This window comes from Staurois parvus, unplaced genomic scaffold, assembly GCF_062004578.1.
Source record: "Staurois parvus isolate SC_StPar_1 unplaced genomic scaffold, SC_StPar_1.0 ptg000354l, whole genome shotgun sequence".
NCBI lineage: Eukaryota > Metazoa > Chordata > Amphibia > Anura > Ranidae > Staurois > Staurois parvus.
Window position 1 is genome coordinate 4,213,238 of NW_028318150.1, and position 18,207 is coordinate 4,231,444.

General features: G+C 40.7%; 1 protein-coding gene across 1 annotated transcript in view; it reads right to left on the reverse strand.

Annotated features, from left to right (window-relative positions):
* Window positions 1-18,207, reverse strand: part of CAMK4 (calcium/calmodulin dependent protein kinase IV) — a 233,679-nt gene that overhangs the window by 89,542 nt on the left and 125,930 nt on the right. Inside the window, exons 4-5 of the mRNA XM_089684741.1 lie at window positions 16,507-16,589; window positions 13,338-13,410 (exon numbers count right to left, since the gene is read on the reverse strand). Coding sequence (XP_089540867.1) covers window positions 13,338-13,410; window positions 16,507-16,589 — 156 coding nt within the window. The remainder of the gene's footprint in view (window positions 1-13,337; window positions 13,411-16,506; window positions 16,590-18,207) is intronic.

Consider the following 18,207-nt stretch of genomic DNA (forward strand, 5'->3'; position numbering starts at 1 on the left):
TACCAGGACCACACAGGGGGACCTAGTGAATGACCTGCAGAGAGCTGGGACCAACGTAACAAAGGCTACCATCAGTAACACACTACGCCACCAGGGACTCAGATCCTGCAGTGCCAGACGTGTCCCCCTGCTTAAGCCAGTACATGTCCAGGCCCGTCTGAAGTTTGCTAGAGAGCATTTGGATGATCCAGAAGAGGATGGGAGAATGTCATATGGTCAGATGAAACCAAAATAGAACTGTTTGGTAGAAACACAACTCGTCGTGTTTGGAGGAGAGAGAATGCTGAGTTGCATCCAAAGAACACCATACCTACTGTGAAGTATGGGGGTGGCAACATCATGCTTTGGGGCTGTTTCTCCGCAAAGGGACCAGGACGACTGATCGATGTACAGGACAGAATGAATGGGGCCATGTATCGTGAGATTTTGAGTGCAAACCTCCTTCCATCAGCAAGGGCATTGAAGATGAAACGTGGCTGGGTCTTCCAACATGACAATGATCCCAAACATACCACCCGGACAATGAAGGAGTGCCTTTGTAAGCAGCATTTCAAGGACCTGGAGTGGCCTAGCCAGTTTCCAGATCTCAACCCCATAGAAAACCTTTGGAGGGAGTTGAAAGTCCACATTGCCCAGCGACAGCCCAAAAACATCACTGCTCTAGAGGAGATCTGCATGGAGGAATGGGCCAACATACCAGCAACAGTGTGTGCCAACCTTGTGAAGACTTAGAGGAAACGTTTGACCTCTGTCATTGCCAACAAAGGATATATAACAAAGTATTGAGATGAACTTTTCATATTGACCAAATACTTATTTTCCACCATAATTTGCAAATAAATTCTTTCCAAATCAGCCAATGTGATTGTCTAGATTTTTTTTCTCATTTTGTCTCTCATAGTTGAGGTCTACCTATGATGCCAATTACAGGCCTCTCTCATCTTTTTAAGTAGGAGAACTTGCACAATTGGTGGCTGACTAAATACTTTTTTGCCCCACTGTAACTGCCCTGGAGACATTTTATATTTGGGCAACCTCAATACACTTAACAACCACCTGCCATAATCCTTGATTTATTGGGGCCAGTTAGGCAATTTGCTTAATGCAACTATGGTTTACAAGCATCCCACCATTTGCCTCCAACTTGTTGAAACAGTATTTTAGTTTGTTCCTCAACAAACCTGTATTTAGCCCATATGTTAATGCATGGTCCCAACACCATTACCCCCTCCCTTTTCACTTTCCCTTCCCTTGATTATTTTGGTTCCAGAGTAGATGCATTGAGAGAGTTTTGGTACATTAGCAAGAAGAGCGTAGGAGCCAACGACACTGGGATTTCAAAGATAAAGCAGTTTTCATTACTTGCCATACAGGTGAAAATGGATTTTGTGTACCATTGTTGTAATCTGCATACCCTGTGTTTATTGGTTTTCTAGGGAAACTGTGTTCCTTTTTTCAATGTACCCATCTAGAATGTTTAAATGCTTTAAAAGAAAAGATTATGCAAAAAATACTGTTTGGCAGAGTGCAGAAAACGTAATAAGTTCTACAATGAAAAATGAAAATGCCCAAGGATAAGTTCACTATATGAAAATATATACAGTGGGGATCGAAAGTTTGGGCACCCCAGCTAAAAATTTGTATTAATGTGCATAAAGAAGCCAAGGAAAGATAGAAAAATCTCCAAAGGGCATCAAATGACAGATTAGACATTCTTATAATATGTCAACAAAAGTTAGATTTTATTTCCATCATTTACTTTCAAAATAACAGAAAACAAAAAAATGGCGTCTGCAAAAGTTTGGGCACCCTGCAGAATTTATAGCATGCACTGCCCCCTTTGCAAAGCTGAGACCTACCAGTGTCATGGATTGTTCTCAATCATCGTCTGGGAAGACCAGGCTATGTCAATCTCAAAGGTTTTAAATGCCCAGACTCATCTGACCTTGCCCCAACAATCAGCACCATGGGTTCTTCTAAGCAGTTGTCTAGAAAACTGAAACTGAAAATAGTTGACGCTCACAAAGATGGAGAAGGCTATAAGAAGATAGCAAAGCGTTTTCAGATGTCAATATCCTCTGTTCGGAATGTAATTAAGAAATGGCAGTCATCAGGAACAGTGGAAGTTAAAGCAAGATCTGGAAGACCAAGAAAAATATCAGACAGAACAGCTCACAGGATTGTGAGAAAAACAATTCAAAACCCACGTTTGACTGCACGATCCCTCCAGAAAGATCTGGCAGACACTGGAGTTGTGGTACACTATTCCACTATAAAGAGATACTTGTACAAATATGGTCTTCATGGAAGAGTCATCAGAAGAAAACCTCTTCTACGTCCTCACCACAAAAATCATCGTTTGAACTTTGCAAATGAACATATAGACAAGCCTGATGCATTTTGGAAACAAGTTCTGTGGACCGATGAGGTTAAAATTGAACTTTTTGGCCGGAATGAGCAAAGGTACGTTTGGAGAAGAAGGGGCACAGAATTTAATGAAAAGAACCTCTGTCCAACTGTTAAGCATGGGGTTGGATCAATCATGCTTTGGGGTTGTCTTGCAGCTAGTGGCACAGGGAACATCTCACGAGTAGAAGGAAAAATAGATTCAATAAAACTTCAGCAAATTTTGGATGGTAACTTGATGCTATCTGTGAAAAAGCTGAAGTTAAAGAGAGGATGGCTTCTACAAATGGATAATGATCCTAAACACACCTCGAAATCCACGGGGGATTACATCAAGAGGCGTAAACTGAAGGTTTTGCCATGGCCTTCACAATCTCCTGACCTCAACATAATTGAAAATCTATGGATAGACCTTAAAAGAGCAGTGCGTGACAGACAGCCCAGAAATCTCAAAGAACTGGAAGACTTTTGTAAGGAAGAATGGGCAAAGATATCTCAAACAAGAATTGAAAGACTCTTGGCTGGCTACAAAAAGCGTTTACAAGCTGTGATACTTGCCAAAGGGGGCAGTACAAGATAATAACTCTGCAGGGTGCCCAAACTTTTGCAGACGCCATTTTTTTGTTTTCTGTTATTTTGAAAGTGTAAATGATGGAAATAAAATCTAACTTTTGTTGACATATTATAAGAATGTCTAATCTGTAATTTGATGCTTTTTGGAGATTTTTCCATCTTTCCTTGGCTTCTTTATGCACATTAATACAAATTTTTAGCTGGGGTGCCCAAACTTTCGATCCCCACTGTATATAAAATATTAAATGCACATTTTTTGCATGTATTAGTTGTTGCTGCAGGAGCCTGGAAGGCATTACAGCAGCGATCAACAGATCACTGGTGCCATGCAGGTCTCCTGCGGATCTGTCAGTATATTTTCTTGCCCATATGGGATGTACGAGCAAGCAGATATACTGACAGGAAGACTGAATGAACTACCATGGTGCTCCACAATGAGAACTACAAGCCGTAGCAGCTAAGGCTGTCAGGACTTGAAGTGCATTCATTCACAGAACACTGACAGCCGACAGCCGCCAAGGCAGGGAGAAGATCACCGCTAGCTGTCGAAGTGGGGGATCAGTGGGGAGTGGGGGCTGGTGCTTTCATAGCATGTTACATGTTAAACCATGTAACATGGTTTGAAAGGTGAACTTATCCTTTAATAACATGCTTTGGGGATACTCTAAACCTGCATATGAAGTGGTTAACCCATTATTATGTATACCATGTACTACAGCAAAAGTGACATTTATAGTGAACGCGGTGTAGAGTTATTCACGTCTGGATTAAAAGAAATGTAATCTCCAAACATGGAAAGGTTTCTTCACAGTAAGAGCTGTGAAGATGCGGAATAGACTCCCACAAGAGTTGGTTCTGGTCAGCTCAGTGAATTGCTTTAAAAAAGGACTGGATTATTTCTTGGATACACAGAATATAACTGGTTACTATTTATAGGTAAAATAGATCCAGGGAATATCCGATTGCTTCTCAGGGGAGCAGGAAGGAATTTTTTCCCCTGCAGGAGCAAATTGGATCATGCTTTGCTGGATTTTTTGCCTTCCTCTGGATCAACTGTGGGTGTAGGATTATAACTTTTTTTTAATTACACAATACAGATGTACTGGCAAATGTTTGTTTTCATTCTAGAATGTCACTAAATAAATAAAAGTGAGCCCCATCCACAAAAAAAAATTCCATACCAAACCATCACCTGAGCATACAGCCTGGCTAGCCAGGAAAGAAAGGGGGGAAGGCGAGGACTTCCCACCCCCCTTGAACCATATCAAGCCAAATGCCCTCAGAATGAGGGGCCTTACAAGGGAGGAACGTCCTTGGCAAAACACCTTGATGTGGACAACCACTTCTTCCCCACAATCCTGGCCAGTGGATCTTGGGGTCTGTAGGTGGAGTCCTATAATGTAAATTCATTGTCAATCATGTCAGTCAGTGATGCAGATCCTTGTCAATCACAATAAATGATGCTGCTGAAACAAAAAAGGTGACCTGCCAACATGTCTGCTTCAGTTGCTATTTCTCATCAAATGCTTCTCGGCTGACAGCTGGTTTGTAAACAAAAGGGTGAGATGGTAGCTGATTTCATTGACCTGATATAATGTCCATGCCTAAATATGGCCATGTGATTAACCTAATATGTCCATGGTCATTGTCAGTAATATCATCTACCATCTGCACTACTTTTTTTAAATTCGGATGTCAGCCAATAATCCAATAATTCATAGCTGAATGGCTGGGTGTTAATGGTTGCTTGCAAGTCAGAGGCCACTAGTTCTTTTAATAACCATCCTGAGTGGGACGTTGTCAGAGGACTGGCAATCACCCCATTTAGTTTCTACTTTGGTCCAAACCATTTGGTAATCTGTTGTAGAGGAGGATGAACCAGCGTGGACCCTAATTGTCCCCTGTAGATATGCCTTGACTTTTGGTCACAAGACATCCAAGAGGACAACCCAGGATTTTCTACAGTAATGGAATTTCATCCTCTTTTTTTTTTATTTATATACACTATATTGCCAAAACTATTGAGACACCCCTCTAAATCATTGAATTCAGGTGTTCCAATCACCTCCATGGCCACAGGTATAAAATCAAGCACCGAAGCATGCAGACTGCTTCTACAAACATTTGTGAAAGAAAGGAGCTATGTGAATTCAAGTGTGGTACCATGATAAGTTGCTTACCTGTGTAAGTCCATCCTGAAATTTCCTTGCTATTAAATGTTCCATGGTCAACTGTTAGTGGTATTATAACAAAGTGGAAGCAACTGGGAACAACAGCAACTCAGCCATGAAGTAGTAGGCCACGTAAAATGACAGAGCGGGGTCAGCGTATGCTGAAGCGCACAGTGCGAAGAAGTCACCAACCATCTGCAGAGTCAATAGCTAAAGACCTCCAAACTTCATATGGCCTTCAGATAAGCACAACAACAGTGCGTAGAGAGCTTCATGGCATCGGTTTCCATGGCCGAGCAGCTGCATCCAAGCCTTACATCACCAAGTGCAATGCAAAGCGTCAGGTGCAGTGGTGTTAAGCACATCACCACTGGAGTCCGGAGCAGTGGAGACATGTTCTCTGGAGTGACGAATCATGCCTCTCCGTCTGGCAATCTGATGGATATGTTTGGGTGTGGCGGTTACCATGACAACGGTACTTGCTTGACTGCATTTTGCTATGTCTAAAGTTTGGTGAAGGGGGGATTATGGTGTGAGGTTGTTTTTCAGGGGTTGGGCTTGGCCTCTTAGTTCCAGTGAACGGAACTTTTAAGGCATCAGTATACCAAGACATTTTGGACAATTTCATGCTCCCAACTTTGTGGGAACAGTTTGGGGATGGCCCTTTCCTGTTCCAACATGACTGCACACCAGTGCACAAAGCAAGGCCCAAAATGACATGGATGATTGAGTTTGGAGTGCAGGAACTTGACTGGCCTGCACAGAGTCCTGACCTGACCCAATAGAACCCCTTGATGAATTAGAGCGGAGACCTCACAAATGCGCTTCTGGTCAGACATTCCCATAGACACACTCCTAAATCTTGTGGACAGCCTTCCCAGAAGAGTTGAAGCTGTTATAGCTGCAAAGGGTGATTCAACTCAATATTGACCCTACAGACTAAGACTGGGATGCCATTATGTGCAAGTCCCAATACCTTTGGCAATATAGTGTATCTAACGTATCTAGCATTGACATCAAACATAGCTTTAAAGTATAATCATTAAAATTTAAATTAAGCATTAACATGTTAATGTAAGTCATTTTTTATATTTTCAGCAGTGATAAATGATAACATGGGATTGCTGAACTGTAATGACATGACATGCAAAGGTGTAAGACCTCAATTGGGCTTTATAGAAAATACGGTATATTAAATTGACTAAACTCTGGTTTAAAGAAGATGTTATTCAAGTATGTATTCTTAACTCAAAAAGTACTGCTTTGATCTGACTTCCAATTAGAGGGTTACTATGTTCAGGGGCCCCACTGTATGTAGGAATGTAGCCACCCTCTCTTGTTTGCTCCTGAGATGGATGAAGCTAAAGTTGTGATGCAGCAATAAACATATGTTGTTTGTCATTACCTAGGCCTTTTATTTGTGATAAGTAAAGAATTCTGTGATTAATGGGCATCTGAAACAACTATTAGAGAGATAGGAAAAATAGCAATGAAAAGCCATTCTGGGCTAATATGTCATTGTGGCCCATTTGTAGCTAACTAAATTCCCTAAAGGATATTTTAGCAATGTGCTGATTTAGTAGAACAACTTCATGATAAATTCCACATGGCATTAATGCTTTTGTATAAAAGATTGAAAGGTAACATTCTACAAACTCAAGCTGAATCCCTCTTTTCTATCATGAAAACATAGCTAAATATAGAATTCTTTAATTAAGCAGTATAAAGGAATTGGTAACACAGGTACATTGGAAGATTCAAATAGGCTGAATTACTCACCTACATTCTCCTGACAACATTCATGAGAATATTTTTGGGTAAATATGATTGTTTCATCTGATGACCAGACACAAGTAATGTATGAAGTGGAGGCCCTTGCTTGATTATTGCTCCAAGCCCATGACAGCTATAATTAAAGGACAACTGCACTCCTAGAATCTCAGGTGCTCCTTTGTTCACCCTTTTTTCAGCCTCCTGTAATTCCTGGTCAATAAACATAGTATTGTGTATAATTCTTGAAGGCCACCATGTACCAGCAGGCTAGGTCTGACTGGCTTATAGGAACTGCTATAGGTGAAGTTACACTAAGCTATATTCTCTGACCACTCAGAGGCAAGCATTACTCTACACTGACAATGATACAATATTTGTTGACATTTGTGACAGACAAGATGCAATGTGTGGTATATAATCAGTCCAAACATTGAAAAAGTCTCACAAGTGTGGTATTCCCATACTAGAGAGAAGTTGTAGAATATGCTATGGGGTGTAAATCTAAGTATACCCCTGCTGTGGGTGGAAATATCTTATTAACCTGACAACTTTGTAAAGAAAAATACATTTTCATTCTCTTTCCACATTTTTTAAAAACTTGTGGCAAATGTTTTTTTTAAAGATTCACTATACCTCTTAGTAAATTCCCTGGACAGTCTACTTTGCAAAATGTGGTCATTTTGTGGCTGTTTCCCCTGTCCTGCTACTCCAGGGCCTCCAAAAATAGGATAGGTAGGCAGGAAATCAGTTGAGAAATGTATGCTTTTTGTAAGACTCTCAGTGATTAATATTCCTGGCTATGGTCTCTTTCAGAGAGACAGGGTAAACTGAAAAGGTGGTAGTGTTTGTCTCTATGTGAGAAGTGACCTCAAAGTGAGTAGGAAAGAGGACCTTGTTTTGGGATAGTGTGATGATGCTGAAGCATGGAGTTGCATCTGTGTATGTGTACTTCAAAGTTAATTACTGGAGTTTGTTTCAGGCCACCGAGTGTTAGTGAGGAGACAGAGACTCAGCTGCTTGCACAGATAGAAAGGGCTACAAGGGCTGGGACAGTAATAATAATGGGGGATTTTAACTTTCCTGAAATTGACTGGAGTGCTGAAACAGTAACAGGGCATAAATCTATAAATCTGTTACAAGACAATTTTGTGGTACAGTTCATAGAAGCCCCAACAAGAAATTATGCTCTGCTGGACCTAGTAATATCAAACATGGTGGAGCTTATTACTAATGTAATTCATCTGAACAGTGGTGACCATTAGCTGTAAGCAACAAGCACATACAGGAAAAATAAAAAAAAATTAATTTTAAGACAGTCAAGTTTCAAAAGCTAGGGGCTGCTCTCCAAGATTTAGACTGGGAAGAATTGTTGTCATTAAAGAACACAGAACAGAAAAGGCAATGCTTCAAGTCAACTGTCTGCAAACCGACTGCTAAACATATTCCCAAGGGCAAGAATTTTAAAAGGCTAAAAGTAAAACCTAATTAACTCTTATCCAAAGTTAAAATAGCTATAAATAATAAGAAAAAGAGCATTTAAAAGAATATAAAAAAATATAAAAATGAAGGAATGCTATCATCATTTAAATGAAGAATATACTGTATTTTTCGCTCCATAAGACGCACCTGACCATAAGATGCGCCTAGGTTTTAGAGGAGAAAAACAAGAAAAAAAATATTCTGAACCAATGGACTGCAGAAATAGTACAGGAGATGACCAGAGACTGCGGACACAGTACAGGAGATGACCAGAGACTGCGGACAAAGTAAAGGGGATGGCCAGAGACTGTAGACATAGTACAGGAGATGACCAGAGACTGCGGACATAGTACAGGAGATGACCAGAGACTGCAGACAGTACAGGGGATGACCAGAGACTGCAGACACAGTACAGGAGATGACCAGAGACTGCAGACACAGTACAGGAGAAGACCAGAGACTGCGGACACAGTACAGGGAATGACCAGAGACTGCGGACAAAGTACAGGGGATGACCAGAGGCTGCGGACACAGTACAGGAGATGACCAGAGACTGTGGACACAGTACAGGGGATGGCCAGAGACTGTAGACATAGTACAGGAGATGACCAGAGACTGCAGACAGTACAGGGGATGGCCAGAGACTGCGGGCACAGTACAGGAGATGACCAGAGACTGCGGACACAGTACAGGAGATGACCAGAGACTGCGGACACAGTACAGGAGAAGACCAGAGACTGCGGACACAGTACAGGAGAAGACCAGAGACTGCGGACAAAGTACAGGGGATGACCAGAGACTGCAGACATAGTACAGGAGATGACCAGAGACTGCGGACATAGTAGAGGTGATGACCAGAGACTGCAGACAGTACAGGGGATGACCAGAGACTGCAGACAGTACAGGGGATGACCAAGAGACTGCAGACAGTACAGGGGATGACCAGAGACTGCGGACACAGTACAGGAGATGACCAAGAGACTGCAGACAGTACAGTGGATGACCAAGAGACTGCAGACAGTACAGGAGATGACCAGAGACTGCAGACAGTACAGGAGATGACCAGAGACTGCAGACAGTACAGGAGATGACCAGAGACTGTGGACCTTTGGGGAGGGAGGGGGAGTGGGTACCTGTATTTGACAGGTACCCGCTCCCACTTCCGCAGAGCTGTCCTCCCTTTAGTATGGGCACCCGGCTGTGACAGGAAAGGGGTTTAACATGCCGGTCTTCAAGTGATGTACAATGGTAGTGAAGTAATTATCTTCAACTCCAGTTAAAATACATATACAGGAGCTTTATTACACGCCAAAGGATTTATATTTCTATTCCTGCCCTGTGATTTACAAAGCCTTACTACACAGTACAGTGGCGACATAACTTTGCTATGTTAAAGTGTAAGTTCCTTTTTAAGAAAAAAGGTGGACTAACATTGTACATTCCCCTCTACCTCCAGTCCCTGCTGTAATTACCTTCATGAGTTATGAGCTGTCAATGCCCATGCATCCAGTGCAGCTGTTCAGGGATTTAAAATCCGTGATCTTCTTCCTCATTTTTTGCAGAACTTCCAGGACAGATCAGAGTGATTCTGAATGGTTAGCGCCAGCACAGGGAATCACACTGATCAATCCTGGAAGAGCTGCACAGAGAAAAGGGTGAAGAGTGAATCCCTGGACCATTACACTGGCTGCGTGGGCACTGACAGCTCACCAATCACAGAGGTAAATATAGCAAAGAAGAGGGAGGGGGGTGGGGGTGAGGGTGTACAGTGTTAGGTCGCCTGTAATTTTTTTTCTGAAAAGGTGAACAATCCGTATAAGCAATATAGCCTGATCAGCTCCCTGTTCCATTCCCAGCCTGCTCTTGAAAAGTGAAAGAGCAACAAAAAACTGATGCTTTCATCCCACTGCATTCTCCTGATAACAAAAAGCTAAAAATCAAGTAAGATTCAGGTATTTATGCTAGATTAAATTAAAATAAATTTACAGATTTTTAACACATAATTGTAGCATTTGTGTTTTTGTAATATATGCATAGATTTCAGCATTTCTACCAATTTCTATAACACTGAAACAAACGTAATACAACAGCAGTAAAACATAAGGTTATTTTTTTTTTGCTAGATATAAATTGATGATTTAGCTGTCTGGAGAGTATTTACACAATAAGAATTTGACAGGGGTTGTTTGCTCTGTGCTCTGCAGCTGTGTAGAATATGAACCAATAAATAAATTGGTTTCTGGATGAAATGCAATAAAACTGGTCTCTCTCTTGGGGGAGTGGTGATCTCATCTAAGTGATGTTCTTCTAGACTTTTATTTTGCTTACAGGGAAAAGCTAGGTTCTAGCAGCAAGTGATTGTAAAGTAGGCAAATGGTATCAATACTGACTAGAATAAAGGTAAATGATAAACTGTATAAAATATGCAAAGTAATTAGAATCTATGGCAAACACATCACCTCCAGGCATGGAACCACTAGGCCAGTGGTCGGCAAGCCGCGGCTCGCGAGCCACATGCGGCTCTTTACACGCTTTAATGCGGCTCTTGTGTGCCGGGCGCCCGCTCCCCTCCCTCCTCTCGGGCGGCAGGGACTCTGCAGCGTGATCCAAAAAAAAAACAGCCAGGGCAGCGCGCTCAAATGCAATGATTGGCCAGTCTCGCTGCCACTCACATCCTGATAGCCAGTGATTGGCTGTCAGGATGTGTGTAGGCGGGGCAGCGTGACGAACGTGAGAGGAGCTAGGCTCCTCTCACAGTCCGCCCTGAAGACCAGAACGGTGCGGGAACACGACGAGAGGAACGCACGGAGCAAAGGTAAGTGAATTGACACAGGGGGGACTTGGCTTACTACTTGCTACTTACTTACTACTACTATATGAGGGATGAATTAATATGGGGGATGAATTACTATGGGGGATGAATTACTATATGGGGGATGAATTACTATAGGGGGGATGAATTAATATGAGGGATGAATTAATATGGGGGATGAATTACTATGGGGGATGAATTACTATGGGGGATGAATTACTATGGGGGATGAATTACTATAGGGGGGATGAATTACTATGGGGGATGAATTACTATATGGGGGATGAATTACTATATGGAGGATGAATTACTATGGGGGATGAATTACTATATGGGGGATTAATTACTATATGGGGGATGAATTACTATATGGGGGATGAATTACTATATGGGGGATGAATTACTATGGGGGATGAATTACTATATGGGGTATGAATTACTATGGGGGATGAATTACTATGGGGGATGAATTACTATATGGGGGATGAATTACTATGGGGGATGAATTACTATATGGGGGATGAATTACTATATGGGGGATGAATTACTATGGGGGATGAATTACTATATGGGGGATGAATTACTATAGGGGGGATGAATTACTATGGGGGATGAATTAGTATATAAGGGATGAATTACTATGGGGGATGAATTACTATATGGGGGATGAATTACTATATGGGGGATGAATTACTATGGGGGATGAATTACTATATGGGGGATGAATTACTATATGGGGGATGAATTACTATGGGGGATGAATTACTATATGGGGGATGAATTACTATGGGGGATGAATTACTATATGGGGGATGAATTACTATATGGGGGATGAATTACTATGGGGGATGAATTACTATATGGGGGATGAATTACTATATGGGGGATGAATTACTATGGGGGATGAATTACTATAACAACTTATTGAAACTAAAAACAGTGTACCATCCTATGTATTTTCAGTTTTAAAAATGTGGCTCTCAAAATAAATTTCAATTGTGGTTTTGGCGAGATTTGGCTCAGTTGAAAAAAAAGGTTGCCCACCACTGCACTAGGCTATACAACATAAACCGCGGGCACATTTGTGCACCCAGGAGATACAGCTGCAGCATACTGCTGTCTATAGTAAAGAATGGCTTTTCTTGCATAAACTCATGCACAGGTGTAAATCCCTGAAAATCCAGCTTGTGTAGTTCCAGCGATGTGTGTGCTTATGCAAGTTGTAGTTCAGGCAAATGATTCCCCCTCCTGCTTGCCAATCTGGACTGGTAACAAGCAGTATACACTGTTCATGGTGTCTCAACTGTTGTCCCGTACTGTTTAACAAAAGGAAGGGGAAAAAATGTACTTGCACAGGGACCCTTTGTCTGATACTGTGGGGTGTGTTGCCCAGCTTTGCATTTTGCAGCTCCTCCTGTTGAAGTGTACAGACCTGAGAACTGAAGCAGAGATATCTCACCAATTGTGTCCCTGAGAGGTATGAGAAATTGTCATGTGGTTTGCAGCTGAACTCCGCAGAAAACAAAAAACATCTCTTGCACTGGATCTCCCCCTGCACTGCAAGGTATAAATGCTTGTTTATGCCTAGGGCACCAGTAAAAATGATTTTTACTTACCTGATCCCCCACTACCCCAGCTGCTGGTGCTCAACTCTTCGCCCTGGTGATTGTGCTTGTGGGCAGGCCCTTGGTATCATTTTATACAATGCAGAACTACCGGTCCTGCATTGTACTTGAAGATGTCAGAGGGCCTGCGACTGCTGGAGTGCCTTGGAGAACAGACAGCAGCGGCCGATTACATGGCATGGAGCAAACCTGAGGGAGCGAGGGATGGGGTAAGTAGAAGTCTGTTTTACTGGTATCCTAGGCATAAACAAGCATTTAACCTGCCAGTGTGTGCAGCACCAGTTTTTTTCACCTTCCCCAGAATTCAACTTTAAACATCCAAAATCTACCATAATTGGAATATTAGTTTTTGGTGGATGGCCGTTTAAATAAAATACATTGATGGAAACTGATTAACATAGGCAACAGCTTTCCCTTCTTTTTTTCTCCTCTCTTAACCAATACTTTCAAAAGTGGAAATATATTTTTATGATTTTTATAAAAAAACAAAATACTTACTGCAACAGCTTCTAAAATCTGTTTCACAGCATCAGCAGCATCTCGCTCGCTGTAATATCCCTTTTCCACAATCCTGTAAAAAACACAAGAGACATGTCTTACATAAAGTATAACTAGTAAGTGAAGGTTATATGTACCATAGCTTGGCTAGTTCAACAATGGGTACACAATAATAGCTTGACCAGGAACCAGCTTCCTTCAGTGGCAATGGCAGGCGATTGAAATGCTTGGACTATATTGGCCTAAACTGACCCTTATACGGCAGAGCAGCTGCACCTCCTGCAGTTCCAGTGACAGGGCCGTCTGCTGTCATGAATGTGCCAACATATCAATACTTTACAGGAAAACTAAATTTTACAGTTATTTTGTATGGCACTTAAAGTGGAAATTCATAACAAAATATTTTTGGTTGAAGTTGGGGGGAGGAGGATTTAGAACACATTTTATTAGTTATTTCCTGTCCCATAGGCAAAGAGGGAATTGTAGAAAATCTCTCTAAAGTTACCAGAAAATCTGTTTTTTTTCCTGCACCTGATGAAAATTAGTGCAACACAGTCTATTTGTCTTTAGTAAATCCACCCTGTGTTTTGTTTACTGTGTGCATAGCCCTTTCATGTGCAGCTTACTCTATATATTTTAGTTCAACAAAACATGTATCCGTGGGGAGAGTCCCCTCTAATTCCTGTTCTGTGGACAACTGTCAAACTGCAGATTTTATTAACTCCCCCACCCCACGCATTTTTTATTAATGTTCCTTACCATGATGCCCAATGCTGCAGTTACAATAATAAGCATCCACATCCTTACAAGAAAGTATCTGACACTTTTATAGAATGCTCACTGACAGGTGGGTTCCCCACTGACCATCATGACCCAATCAAAGTGATTCCTGCTCATTGGCCCCATGCCAACTCTTACATAGTGATCACATGGATGCTGGAGGTTTCATTGACAAAAGCGACAACATTTTCAGCCTGCAGGTGAACACTGACCCCTTCAGTGTTCATCTGCAGTGCTAGGTTTTTTAGATTTCAAATCTGAGATACAAATACACAATTAACAATGATAATGATAATTTAAATAAAAATTAGGGAATTTGAAATAAGCAAGTAACTGCAAGATGTAAAATACTCAGTACTGAACAAATTTGATTATTAAAGGTTAATTCTTTTGAACAGGATTAAATACCTTAGAATAACACATGAAAATTCAAGTGTGCTGTCCTAATCTATTAGCAAAAGGAGAGTGGCGGACTTAAAGTGTATGTAAACCCAAGCAATGAACTTATCTTACTTGTTCCATTTAGGTCTTTTAAATATACTATTAGAAGCATTTTGTTATATATATTTGATAAAAGCAAATAATTGCTGATATTGTTAGAAATTCACTTTCACAGTGTTTCCCTGCAGCTCCTTTGATCTATTGAAGCCACAGTGAAATACACAATAATACCATGTGTGGGGAGCATGGGATCTCCTCATATGAAGCATTGTTCTGGGCCAATAGTCTGTCCCAAACATTGTGATATAAGGGAAAGGATGACATCATCAACCCTGCGTAAGCTCCATCCAATACAAAGCTTACATACAGTAGGGTTAAGATGGCAATGGTGCTTGTGAAAGTTTGGGAAATTAGTATTGAATGGGCAGAACAACAGATTCTCTTAACATTTACTAGAAGAAATCCCAGTGATATTTTCTACAGTACTTTGTTATAATAAATTAGTTACCAACTATTTCATTTACTGTACCTATATTTAATAAACAAGAGGCCCTATATAAAAAGATGGATATTTTAAAAAAGAGAATATGGGCATAAACAATAGTTTATATAAATTGGCCAAAAATAAGCATACTTTGGTGTTCCTCTGGGACATTCAAGTGGTTAGAGCTAGATACATTTCAATTAAATTGCTTAGTGGAGCACTTTGACTACTCAGTATGAGGCTGATAATGTACATTTTATGGCAATCAGTCACTCAAGAAAAGATAAAAAGCATATTGATTAAAGGCAGTGTACTTCCACTAAAGCACTCCTGATTACATAGCTATTGCTCTGTATAGAAATGTTTTTAGATAATATAACATATCAAATGTTTATTTTAATAGTATGATAATGCGTCATAAATCCTAAACTCTGCTAAGGACTCTAATAGCTGTATAAAAAAAATATTAAATTAGTCTTAACAAACCCCTAAAACTTTGTAATGTAGTAGAGAACAGGCATAAAACATGATTTACCTACTGCATGTGCCTGCCAAGGATAGCGAGTCTCGGCGTGCAATAATGAGACTCACTAACCAGCATATGTAGGTGAGTAAATTGGTATGCTGCATAATTTATTTCCAGCAATACTGCAACAGTAGCCACACAGAGAATCCTTTATATATACTTGAACTGAGGGCGGGTAGAACCACTTTGTAAAGCTCACTTTGCAATTACAATCTAACTTTACAGAATCCTTTAGATCTACCAACAGCTACTGTATGTTGTGAATTTAAATTTTAGAAACAGTTTATGGCCCTTATATTCATAGTTTTTGGTAAAACTAAAGGTGATTGTACATAAAGTGTATAGTCAGATTGTAACAAATATAGTGGACTTAAAGCCAAACTTTTGGTAGAATTAACTTCACAGGTTGCCAGAAGGTCAACATCTATGTCCTAAAAATTAGTTAGTTTACATGTCAAAAGAAGTACAGTAGTAAAAAAACCCACAGCTCCACAAGACAGCCAGTTTCACACATCTGTGCTTTGTCATAATTGTTGTGAAGAAGCACTGATGTGTGCAACTCATTAACTGGCTGTCTTGTGCAGCTGTGTTTTTGTCTTTTTACTACTAATATAGAACAAAGAAGTTTCCTTTTTGCCATCTTGGAGAGTGACCACCTTTCTTCTTTTTACTGAAAAAGTGGGTGGAGACAGGACCACTGCACTGGGGTCTACGAGACCTACAGCCAGAGCAGCCAGGAAGTACTGTGGACTGTGGACTTTTTGGACACAGGAATAAGGATGGTAACGTAGGTGTCTGGGCCTCAGTCTTATGGTAATTACATGTATTTCCTTGTATTGTATAGCCTAACATGTCTATAAAGTGGACATTTCCTTGCATTTTCATTTACCACCATTATATAAAGCCATCAAATTCTGCTCTACAATTTCAATCCTCACCTGTCAAACAGTTCTCCTCCTGTCACCAGTTCAAGAACAAGACTGATTTCTGTAGGGGTTTCAAAAATCTCCTTCAATTTGATCTGTAGGCGAATTATATTAAATATTAATACGAGATATGATTGTATCACACACTGATATGTATCTGCACAAAATGTAAGCCTTAAAAGCCAAGTATTTAAATTGATAGAACTTGTTCAAGAAAGGGATAGTTAACAATAAAAGAACATTTTTAGAAAAATATCTGATAAATAAACTTCTCAATGTCAAAAGTAACTAATCTGACTGCAGTACTGGATAAAGAGCAGACACTCATTCTTCCATATCACACTACAAATGGCTCTTACCTTTTAAAAGGCAAGAGAGTAGCAAACAAATTCAGTTGTATTAACAGAGGTTGAAACTTTTACAATACAATCTTTGTATGTACCATAAAATCTTTTTTTTTCTTGGAGTCCAGTAAGGGACATATGAAGTTTTTAATCTTTGGGTTAAACTGCTGCCTACAGGAGTATTGAATGCTGGCAAAAAAAAAAACTATCCAGGACAAACAACACCGACTACGAGTAAGCTACAGTTTTGTAGCAAAGCAATATTAACAGCATAATCATAAACATAGAGGGGTTGGGCCTGTGTCCCTAAATGGACGCCAAGAAAAGGATTTTACAGTGAGTACAAATTCCCAGTTTATATCTCCTCCATTAAGAAACACAGGAAGCTTTTACACTTCAGGATTTTTAAAAGTGGTCCAACTGAGGGGTGGACAACATAGTAGACAAAAGCTAACATGCGCAAAAGAAAACCAAAACAGAACTGGGGACTGAAGAACCTTATGCCTGAAGCAGGCATCAGAAGAAGCCCAAAACATCCACCTGATAGAACTTACAGAATATGTGAACAGAAGAATAGGTGGTAGTTTTACATATCTGAGTAACAGGTGCCTGATGCCTGAAGAATAACTAACAGACCTGGTGGTCAGATCTTGATAGGAATGGGTGGAACCCAATCCTGGACACCATAATGATGATGGTCTGCCTCTGTCTAGCCCGAGATGGTGGAATGATAGCTGGTGTACCCTTTTGGGGTCCTCCAGAATGACAAAGGAAGAATCAGTCTTTATAAAAGATTAATTGGTTGAGAGATAGATTCCCACAGTCTGAACCACATCCAGACAATGAAGAGAAATCTCCTTTTGGTGAACTGGAACCAGAGAGACATAAGGCCAAAAGTCCTGGCTAAGGTGAAAGGTAGAAACTACAGCAGGCAAGAAGAAAGTGCTTGGCTTCAACATCACCTTGTCCCTATGCAAAACCATAAAGTGTTCCTTGCAATATAAGACCACCAGCTTAGATGATAGCTACAAAAAACACCATTTTGTGGGTGGGAGTGGAGAGAGGAATATCTCATGTGGGTTCAAACAGCAATCTCTGAAGCAGTAAGCACCAAATTCACTCCCATGGAGTCACAGGGAAACAGAAAGGTGGAGCTACAGAGGCGACTCCCTGCACAAAGGTCCTTATCAAACAGTGAGAGGCCAACGGCCTCTAAAACAGGACAGAAAACGCAGAAAACAGACCCTTGACAAGTGTTGAGAGGGAAATATGTCTACAGGCTGCAAATTTCAACACCATCAGTAAGCATGCTGCAAGAGCTCTCATGAAACATGGACAGATGGTAACACACTACCTAATGCTGTTGAGA